This window comes from Ipomoea nil, unplaced genomic scaffold (genome assembly GCF_001879475.1).
Source record: "Ipomoea nil cultivar Tokyo-kokei standard unplaced genomic scaffold, Asagao_1.1 scaffold1834, whole genome shotgun sequence".
NCBI lineage: Eukaryota > Viridiplantae > Streptophyta > Magnoliopsida > Solanales > Convolvulaceae > Ipomoea > Ipomoea nil.
In genome coordinates this window covers 4,881,916-4,893,106 of record NW_017618262.1, presented here as the reverse complement: position 1 = coordinate 4,893,106, position 11,191 = coordinate 4,881,916, and the positions used below count along the sequence as shown (strand labels likewise).

Below are 11,191 nucleotides of genomic sequence, written 5' to 3'. Positions count from 1 at the left end.
AAATCTCTTAATTTGGACACTACTAAGCTGAGAAATGATCAAAATAATGAACAATAATCACGTTGAGCAAGAAATGTAACTTCATGCCCTTTTTACTCTACTTTTGCCTTGATTTGTCAAATGATCAATAAGAGCATCCTCAATAGTGTGAGAATTTTGAGGAGTTTTTGCAGGTGTGACTAGGAAAGATAAAATGGAAAGAGAGAAAAAATAAATAATATCTAAAAATTTAAAAAAAAAAAAAACATATTTACACACCTAGACACGCGCTCAACCGGGCGTGAGAGTTGCACCTCACGCGTGGTGAGGTGCAACTTCCCTCTTCAGTGGTGGAGTCCACTATTTGATAAAAACTCCATATTTGCAGGAGGCACTCATTTTTGCTCTCTCCTTGTACTCTCTCATCCACATCATCTAACTTTTTCTTTAGAAGTGTACTAAATTTTCTAATGAGGATGCCCTAAGACTATTGAAAACGTCACTTTTAGACTCTCTAAACGTCACTTTCTTGTCTTCTTTTTTTTTCCTCAAACAATCTACTCGACTCAATTTTCGTCCAAAGTATATGCAAAATCAACCATTCTTGCTTAAATAAAAGAATTTGTATTTAATTGATCAAATTAATGAAGCAAATAAAGATTCTTTCAAACATATTTTCACATTAAGTATAAAATAAAGATTAAATATGTTACAAAACATGATCAAATATGAACTGTATAGCATAGCTTGTTTCACAGCAAACCAAGTGAGAAGTGTCCACACAGAAAGAATGATACTCCGTACTTATAGTAGCCATAACATTATTGATCGCTAGTCACGCACATATTTTAGCTTTCTTCTATTGAGCAAATACACTGTACAATATTCATAAGTTTTTACAAAACAGTCAAGAGTCAAGAGACATATCTTAACTAGTAAGACACGTATCACAGGATTGAGGAGAGATAAATTACGATGAGCCACTTTCACAAGAGGGTAAAACTTTCACGGCAAATTATTATGTGGACCCGGTTCCAAATGTTCATAATTTACCTTTTAAAAATTCACAATTTGTATACTATGAACACACAATGTCAACATATATGTAATTGATTACATTGTTTTGTATTCACAAGCTCCTTTCAAATATTGCAGTAACACAAATTAGAAACACAATTTATACTCTAGAAGTTTACAATTCCAATACTAAAAGTACACAATTTATACGTCGTTTAGGACCAGGGTCCACCTTGCAAGGTGGACCATGGTATAACAACTTTACTTTCACACTGCAATTGTCCGGACTCAATCCTACGTCATTGCCCACAATCTACCATTCAGAAACTAACTGAGCCACTCGTGTGGGCGACATACTTTTACTTTTATTATTAGCACTGGATTGAGTGAATGAAGTTAACTAAGACGGATAAACTAGGGGTGTGCGTTTTGGTATTTGGTTCAGTTTCAATTAGTTCAGTCAAAAAAAAAAAAAAATTGATTTAACATTGTAGTTCAGCTCTATTTGAAAAAGTCTGGTTTCGTTTAAAATTGGTTTGATTTGGTTTAAGAACCACAATTCCCAATCTTTCCTAGTTTTCTAGGGCAAATAATTATTTATGTATTTTTACTGATAATTTAAAATTTAAAATACAAACAAACCAAATAAGTGAAATAACCAATATAACCAATAATGCATATTTCAAATATTCCACGTCTTACCAAAGTCTAAACATTACATAACAAAATTACAAATTCAACGCATTACCAAACATCATAGTCCAAATCCAAAGTCTAAACATTACAGTTCCAAACACACTATCAAACATCACAGTCCAAATCCAAAGTCGAAATATTACATAACGATATAGCAATCCAAACGCAATGTTGAATTTGAAAGATCCAAAGGCCTGACGGATGGAGAATAGCAACTACCCGCCAGTTAGGCGAAAGAGAGATAAAGAATCAAGGAATTAGAAAAAATATATTGTACAAAAGTGAATAGAAGGTTTATAAAAAGGAGAATACACAACCCTATAAATACATGCTAGAAGATCTTTAATAAGGAAACAAATTTTCTTATGACTACTTAACTCAAAATCCTAGCCTAATATATATAGATTTCAAATTACTTATATATTCCATAATACATAGCACCAAAAATCTTAACATTACTCCATATCTTGTTCATCAATTATCAGGGATCATGACGTTGTCCTGAAAGATTACTACTAAACCTGCATACTTCATGCATACCCAAAATTTAGGAAAAACACAAAGGGAGATAAGTACTTATCTGTAAGTGCTGCCTCTTTCTATTAATCAATTCTTAAGCCTCCTCGATCGTTTTAATATTTGCTCTATTCCCTCCTTCAGTTCTGCTTTTCTTTTCATCTTAGAATTCCACAGCTCTGGCACTGGATACCTGCCACTGGAGTTGTACTCGTTCAACTCCATCAATGCAGTGGTCACAGATACATACACTTCATCACCATACTCGTTCTTCAAACCCACCAGTTTTTCATCTTCTTCATCAATCACCCCCACCTGAGAGTTCAAATTGAATTATACCACAGAATGAGAACTTCACAGTTCACAGTCTGGGTTTAATAAACTGAACTTACATATCTACAAAATAATCTGTTTATTGGTGTTAAATTTCTCCCCTGTGCTTTGATGCTAGCAGGAGAGGAAAGAGGAGGGAGAGCTGTATTGCCTACCAGTGTAAAATTTTTCCATTTAGTATAATATAATATATTAAATACGGAGTATTATTTAAGTGGTTTAGTCAGTAATTTAGATATTCAGTTTGACTTTAACTAAATATCTGTCTATCATGATGACACATAGGCTTCTAAGAAAACCAGTCTTCCCACAACTCATGTAATCAGAATACACTACACTATCTAGTATTCAGGAGAGAAGTAGTAGACAAAACGACTAACGTTTCTGTGTAGGTCTACTATTCCAATGGTGATATCAACTATGACGAGATCGTTCTAAAGCTTTCATTACTACGAGGTCAAGCTTTTCGTGACTTAAGTTTCTTTTAAGTTTATGTTAGTATATTTATATCTAACAACCTGTGGTTCAAAGAGTGTCCATGTGTATACCAGTGTGTAGTGTGCATGAGATAGAGAGATAAACAACAGATTAAAAAAGTTACCCACATGCTGTTCTCCATTCTTGACAACCTTAAATGGATGCCAGTGTGGATCCCTTAGGTGATCTTCCCACAGGGAGCACAGCTCTAAAGCTTTTCCGGGTGCTTCTTCTTTTGAATATTTTTGCTTTGCAGCACGGATAAATGGCTTCCCATCAAGTTCTCCCATTCTCTTTACACAAATATTGCTACGGGCATCCTTCAAGCCCTATGGTAAAAAGCCAAATCTTGGAACATTAGTCGCCATAAAAGAATGCAATAACAAAGACCAAAACAGAATGAATAGCCTAGGAAGCTGAAAATCAATTATATTATTTTCAAACCAAAGAGATGGACAAGACCATAAGAATGTTTAAGAATAAACCGTATACTTCCATTCTTTTTCTTTCATATATATATATATATATATATATATATATATATATATATATATATATATATATATAGAAAATCATGTATTATATAGGGATGCACAAAAGAAATTGTATAGAAAACTCACATTGATCAACGCTTTCTGAGCCTCCTGCAATTGATCATTGTCACACCGTTGCTTTATAATAAATTCATTATTTATGTTTTTAAAGTAATCAAGTTCTTCGTGCTTATCTTTCAGCTCTTCTTCAATTGATGTCAATTTCATTTTAGCTGCTAAATCCCTTTCCTCGTTCATCTGTCTCATCACTTTGATGTCATGTTTTAAGGTCTCTATCTCCATCTCCAATCCTTGCTTCCGATCAAGCTCTCTTTGCAGAACAATAACTTTCTCCCACGAAAGTTCCTTCTCTCTCTGAAATTAAAAGCAAGCCAGGGCAATAGAACTGCCAACTTTCCAGCATTCCATTATATTTGGTTCCAGTGCCTGTCTTGAAGCAAAAGAGGAATAGAATACCTTGTGGTTTTTAGCAGTTTCCACCATTGTCTCATAAGCCTTCTTTTGTGCCAGAATTGCTCTCTCATTCTGAGGAAAATATATTTATCCGTTTCAGAAATGACTACTTTCAAACATTCAACTAGGTTATTATATTTCATTTTTTCCTCTGAAATAGAACAAGAACATGAACTACAAGCATGGTCACCTAAAACTTAGAGTTCATTTGCAAAAAAGTAATGATGGATATATCAAGTCCGTCCTAAGAAGAGAAGCCTAAGTGCGGGGTGCCAGGGGAGCAAGGTCCAAGACACGAAAGATTGAGTGGGCATGGAGGACCAGAGAACAAGGCCCGGACAAGATGCAAAGGACCCCGGGCCAGCAATCAAGAATATGTTAACTGCAGACACCTAACATGTTAACCAGTTTATGTACATGCAGTTAAAAGCTTATGTGTCTGTAGTTATGTGTACGTAATTATCATGTGATGTGCTTTCAATTTGTTTACAGAGGAAGGAATAACCAGCGAACTACCTTTTACTTCATACTTTGGGTTATAAATGCTTTAGCAGACAAGTAGAGTAGATGATACCCTAGAGTAATAAGCCCTTTGTATCTATCAGTTTCATTAGAAGTTAGAACCACTTAGGCACTTACCATACATAATCAAATACTGAAAAATAACACCAAAAACTCTGATCATTGTTCTGTTAAAACAACCAGTTAAAAGGAAATTATATGATGCAACTATTTTTTTTATAGGAAACCATGTATTATATAGCATGCACAAAAGAAATTGTATAGAAGGCTCACATTGATCAACGCTTTCCGAGCCTCCTGCAACTGATCATTGTCACACCGTTGCTTTTTAATAAATTCATTATATATGTTTTTAAAGTAATCAAGTTCTTCTTGCTTATCTTTCAGCTCTTCTTCAATTGATGTCAATTTGATTTTAGCCATTAAATCCTTTTTCTCGTTCATCTGTCGCATCACTTTGATGTCGTGTTTTAAGGTCTCTATCTCCATCTCCAATCCTTGCTTCCGATCAAGCTCTCTTTGCAGCACAATAACTTTCTCCCACGAAAGTTCCTTCTCTCTCTGAAATTAAAAGCAAGCAGGCCAAGTAGAACTGCCAACTTTCCAGCATTCCATTATATTTGGTTTCAGTGCCTGTCTTGAAGCAAAAGAGGAATAGAATACCTTGTGGGTTTTAGCAGTTTCCACCATTGTCTCATAAGCCATCTTTTTTGCCAGAATTGCCCTCTCATTCTGAGGAAAATATAATTTTCCGTTTCAGAAATGACTACTTTCAAACATTCAACTAGGTTATTAGATTTCATTTTTTCCTCTGAAATAGAACAAGAACATGAACTACATGAATGGTCACCTAAAACTAAGAGTTCATTTGCAAAAAAGTAATTATGGATATATCAAGTCCGGCCTAAGAAGAAAAGCCTAAGTGCGGGGTGCCAGGGGAGCAAGGTCCAAGACACGAAAGATTGAGTGGGCATGAAGGACCAGAGAACAAGGCCCGGACAAGATGCAAAGGACCCCAGGCCAACAATCAAGAATATGTTAACTGCAGACACATAACATGTTGGCCCTGATTGGTAAAAAATTGGCCTATAGGCCAATTTTGGCTTATTTGACAACTATTAATTGTTTGATTTAGTTAAAATATCAATATAAATGTTTGGTTAATTAGCTTTTTGCAACTCCAAAAGGCTAAAATTCAAAAAGCTACTCCAAGCAACTTTTTCAATTACTTTTTGAGAAAAGAAATTATACCAAACAGCTATCAGCTAACAGCTAATTTACCAAACACTTTTCTACAATCAGCTAATGTTATTAACTATTTATACCCTCTAATTAACACAATCAGCTAACAGCCATTTTACCAAACAGGGCCGTTAACCAGTTTATGTACCTGCAGTTAAAGCTTATGTGTCTGTAGTTATGTGTATGTAATTATCATGTGATGTGCTTTCAATTTGTTTACAGAGGAAGGAATAACCAGCGAACCACCTTTTACTTCACGCTTTGAGTTATAAATGCTTTAGCAGACAAGTAGAGTAGATGATACCCTAGAGTAATAAGCCCTTTGTATCTATCAGTTTCATTTAGAAGTTAGAACCACTTAGGCACTTACCATACATAATCAAACACTGAAAAATAACACCAAAAACTCTGATCATTGTTCGGTTAAAACATCCAGTTAAAAGGAAATTATATGATGCAACTATTATTTTTTTATAAGAAACCATGTATTATATAGCATGAACAAAAGAAATTGTATAGAAGGCTCACATTGATCAACGCTTTCCGAGCCTCCTGCAACTGATCATTGTCACACCGTTGCTTTTTAATAAATTCATTATATATGTTTTTAAAGTAATCAAGTTCTTCTTGCTTATCTTTCAGCTCTTCTTCAATTGATGTCAATTTCATTTTAGCTACTAAATCCCTTTTCTCGTTCATCTGTCTCATCACTTTGATGTCGTGTTTTAAGGTCTCTATCTCCATCTCCAATCCTTGCTTCCGATCCAGCTCTCTTTGCAGCACAATAACTTTCTCCCACGCAAGCTCCTTCTCCCTCTGAAATTAAAAGCAAGCCATTAGAACTGCCAACTTTCCAGCATTCCATTGTATTTGGTTCCAGTGCCTGCAAAAGAGGAATAGCCATACCTTGTGGTATTTAGAAATTTCCATCATTGTTTCATAAGCCTTAATTTGTGCCAGAATTACCCTCTCATTCTGAGGAAAATATAGGTTTCCGTTTCAGAAATTACAACTTTCAAACATTCTTTACAAGGTAGTATCTGTTCTATACTTTCTCAATCTTTTTCAGCCCAAAGAATCAAGTGTTCATCTTGTGACCACCCATTTGAAATAATGATAGATCTGACATCCCTCTACATAGTAGTTGACACCAGGATTCAACTAGGTTATTAGATTTCATTTTTTCCTCGGAAATAGAACAAGAACATGAACTACAAGCATGGTCACCTAAAACTAAGAGTTCATTTGCAAAAAAGTAATGATGGATATATCAAATCCGTCCTAAGAAGAGAAGCCTAAGTGCGGGGTGCCAGGGGAGCAAGGTCCAAGACACGAAAGATTGAGTGGGCATGAAGGACCAGAGAACAAGGCCCGGACAAGATGCAAAGGACCCCGGGCCAGCAATCAAGAATATGTTAACTGCAGACACATAACATGTTAACCAGTTTATGTACCTACAGTTAAAAGCTTATGTGTCTGTAGTTATGTGTATTTAATTATCATGTGATGTGCTTTCAATTTGTTTACAGAGGAAGGAATAACCAGCGAACTATCTTTTACTTCATGCTTTGGGTTATAAATGCTTTAGCAGACCAGCAGAGTAGATGATACCCTAGAGTAATAAGCCCTTTGTATCTATCAGTTTCATTTAGAAGTTAGAACCACTTAGGCACTTACCATACATAATCAAATAATGAAAAATAACACCAAAAACTCTTATCATTGTTCGGTTAAAACAACCAGTTAAAAGGAAATTATATGATGCAACTATTTTTTTTATAGGAAACCATGTATTATATAGCATGCACAAAAGAAATTGTATAGAAGGCTCACATTGATCAACGCTTTCCGAGCCTCCTCCAACTGATCATTGTCACACCGTTGCTTTTTAATAAATTCATTATATATGTTTTTAAAGTAATCAAGTTCTTCTTGCTTATCTTTCAGCTCTTCTTCAATTGATGTCAATTTGATTTTAGCCATTAAATCCTTTTTCTCGTTCATCTGTCGCATCACTTTGATGTCGTGTTTTAAGGTCTCTATCTCCATCTCCAATCCTTGCTTCCGATCAAGCTCTGTTTGCAGCACAATAACTTTCTCCCACGAAAGTTCCTTCTCTCTCTGAAATTAAAAGCAAGCAGGCCAAATAGAACTGCCAACTTTCCAGCATTCCATTATATTTGGTTTCAGTGCCTGTCTTGAAGCAAAAGAGGAATAGAATACCTTGTGGGTTTTAGCAGTTTCCACCATTGTCTCATAAGCCATCTTTTGTGCCAGAATTGCCCTCTCATTCTGAGGAAAATATAATTTTCCGTTTCAGAAATGACTACTTTCAAACATTCAACTAGGTTATTAGATTTCATTTTTTCCTCTGAAATAGAACAAGAACATGAACAACATGAATGGTCACCTAAACCTAAGAGTTCATTTGCAAAAAAGTAATGATGGATATATCAAGTCCGGCCTAAGAAGAAAAGCCAAGTGCGGGGTGCCAGGGGAGCAAGGTCCAAGACACGAAAGATTGAGTGGGCATGAAGGACCAGAGAACAAGGCCCAGACAAAACGCAAAGGCCCCCGGGCCAGCAATCAAGAATATGTTAACTGCAGAGACATAACATGTTAACCAGTTTATGTACCTGCAGTTAAAAGCTTATGTGTATGTAATTATCATGTGATGTGCTTTCAATTTGTTTACAGAGGAAGGAATAACCAGCGAACTACCTTTTACTTCACGCTTTGAGTTATAAATGCTTTAGCAGACAAGCAGAGTAGATGATACCCTAGAGTAATAAGCCCTTTGTATCTATCAGTTTCATTTAGAAGTTAGAACCACTTAGGCACTTACCATACATAATCAAATACTGAAAAATAACACCAAAAACTCTGATCATTGTTCGGTTAAAACATCCAGTTAAAAGGAAATTATATGATGCAACTATTATTTTTTTATAAGAAACCATGTATTATATAGCATGAACAAAAGAAATTGTATAGAAGGCTCACATTGATCAACGCTTTCCGAGCCTCCTGCAACTGATCATTGTCACACCGTTGCTTTTTAATAAATTCATTATATATGTTTTTAAAGTAATCAAGTTCTTCTTGCTTATCTTTCAGCTCTTCTTCAATTGATGTCAATTTCATTTTAGTTACTAAATCCCTTTTCTCGTTCATCTGTCTCATCACTTTGATGTCGTGTTTTAAGGTCTCTATCTCCATCTCCAATCCTTGCTTCCGATCCAGCTCTCTTTGCAGCACAATAACTTTCTCCCACGCAAGCTCCTTCTCTCTCTGAAATTAAAAGCAAGCCATTAGAACTGCCAACTTTCCAGCTTCCATTGTATTTGGTTCCAGTGCCTGCAAAAGAGGAATAGCCATACCTTTTGGTATTTAGAAATTTCCATCATTGTTTCATAAGCCTTAATTTGTGCCAGAATTACCCTCTCATTCTGAGGAAAATATAGGTTTCCGTTTCAGAAATTACTAGTTCCAAACATTCTTTACAAAGTAGTATCTGTTATATACTTTCTCAATCTTTTTTAGTCTAAAGAATCAATGTTCATCTTGTGACCACCCATTTGAAATAATGATAGATCTGACATCCCTCTAGTTGTTGACACCGGGATTCAACTAGGTTATTAGATTTCATTTTTTCCTCTGAAATAGAACAAGAACATCAACTACAAGCATGTGGTCACCTAAAACTTAAGAGTTCATTTGCAAAATTTCACTCTGCCCATGATTTTCAAACTAAAATATATATATATATATATATATATATATATATATATATATATATATATATATACATACATACATGCACACGCCTTCTCACTAACCACATTTCAGAAACGTAACCCAATTAAAATGGAACATACCATTTGTGTCTCACGGTCAAGCTTCCTTTTCTCACTTTCATTCAGTTTTTCAAGCTGCTTTAGTTTATCTTCGCGCAGTTTCAAATCTTTTAGTTGATCATCCAATAGTGGTTCACTTGTCTTGCATACACCAAAAATGGTGTCCAGAAGTTCCAATTCTTTCTTCTGCATCATCGGCCCACTCAAAATGTTTTCCAGCTCTCTAGTCCAAACAAAGACACTTGAATAAATAAATATATTACAGCTTGTTTGGTTCACTAGAAAATATTTGAATAGAAATGGAATTGAAATTTCATGAAAAATAAATTTCAAAAAAATAGATTCCATTGTTTGGTCGGTGAAAAATAAATTATTGGAAATATGAATTTCATTGTTTGGTTGAGTTTGAAATGATAAGGAATAATGAGTATAATAATAAATATAATCCTACAAAACAATAATATTATCTAAAATCTAAAAACATAATAAGTGTGAATGAAAATTATACCCCTCATTTATGTCCGTTTTTTCCGTTAAGTTTTGTTGTACATTATGCTATAAAGGATATTTTGGACAAACATACCCCTACTGTTATAACTTCCGTTATCTTTTCCACTATTCTTACTATGCACATACATCCACCATATATTTTCTTCATTAATATAATAATATACACATTATATATTTGAGTTATACGTTAATTATTACGTAAAATATAAATATCAAATTTATAAAAATGATTTACATTATTATTATTTAGAATAATTTTAATAACTAAAATCTAAATAAATTTAAAATTTTAATATAATGTTAAATATCGGGCACCTATTTTTTGCGCATCGCGCATAAAGAAATACTAGTAATAATAATAAAAGTAATTAATAAAGAATGAGCGTAAATTGTCATATTAGTTTCGCATGAAAAAACTTTTTCATGGAAAACAAAATACTTAAGATGAGCTAGGAATTGGTTTTCCTCATTCTTATGAAAAAAATTTCCATCCAACCAAACAACATAAAACATCATTTTCTTTCACGGTTAGGAAAACATTTTCCATGAAAAATGTTTTTCATCCAACCAAACAACATAAAACATCATTTTCTTTCACGGTTAGGAAAACATTTTCCATGAAAAATGTTTTTCATCCAACCAAACACCCCCTTAGAGTTTTTAAGACCTTGCTGCATTCCCCTACATTTACCACTCACACACACTCATTCTTATATGATATTTTGTGGTGAGTTGATTTAAAAAAAAAAAAAAAAAAAAAAAAAAAAAACACACACACACACACACACACACAAAAATAGGGTTATAAATTGTATGATTTTTGTAGGGACAAGAAGTGGTTCGATCTCAAATATATTATAGGGAAAATTGTAAAAAATACCCCTCTATAATATGTCAATTATCAATGTCACCCCTAAATTATGATTGGTGTAAATGTTGTTCCTCAATTATCAAAACGGTGCCAAAAAATCACATTTTTAAAAAAATAAAACAAAAAAAACACATTTAGTAAAAGAAAAATATTATATTCCCGCA

At 34.1% G+C, this 11,191-nt stretch overlaps 1 protein-coding gene across 1 annotated transcript; it reads right to left on the bottom strand.

Moving 5' to 3' along the window:
* Positions 1-2,070: 2,070 nt before the first annotated feature.
* Positions 2,071-9,895, bottom strand: LOC109192884 (factor of DNA methylation 5-like). Its single transcript, XM_019343591.1, has 12 exons — positions 9,668-9,895; positions 8,793-9,080; positions 8,013-8,081; positions 7,623-7,910; positions 6,696-6,764; positions 6,318-6,605; positions 5,211-5,279; positions 4,821-5,108; positions 4,029-4,097; positions 3,639-3,926; positions 3,147-3,347; positions 2,071-2,523 (listed from the first exon to the last, which is right to left on the bottom strand). The coding sequence occupies exons 1-12, from the start codon at positions 9,839-9,841 to the stop codon at positions 2,299-2,301; spliced, it is 2,316 nt and encodes a 771-aa protein (XP_019199136.1). The 5' UTR covers positions 9,842-9,895; the 3' UTR covers positions 2,071-2,298.
* Between the last annotated feature and the right edge of the window lie 1,296 nt (positions 9,896-11,191).

What these genes read in the sequence shown, in the direction of transcription:
- LOC109192884 (XM_019343591.1), bottom strand. Translation starts at nt 9,841, where the DNA reads ATGATGCAGAAGAAAGAATTGGAACTTCTGGACACCATTTTTGGTGTA. An exon ending in CTCGGAAAGCGTTGATCAAT is followed by an intron (nt 5,280 to 6,317) that starts GTGAGCCTTCTA and finishes TATTTTCCTCAG; the next exon opens with AATGAGAGGGCAATTCTGGC. An exon ending in AAACTGCTAAAAACCACAAG is followed by an intron (nt 3,927 to 4,028) that starts GTATTCTATTCC and finishes TTTTAATTTCAG; the next exon opens with AGAGAGAAGGAACTTTCGTG.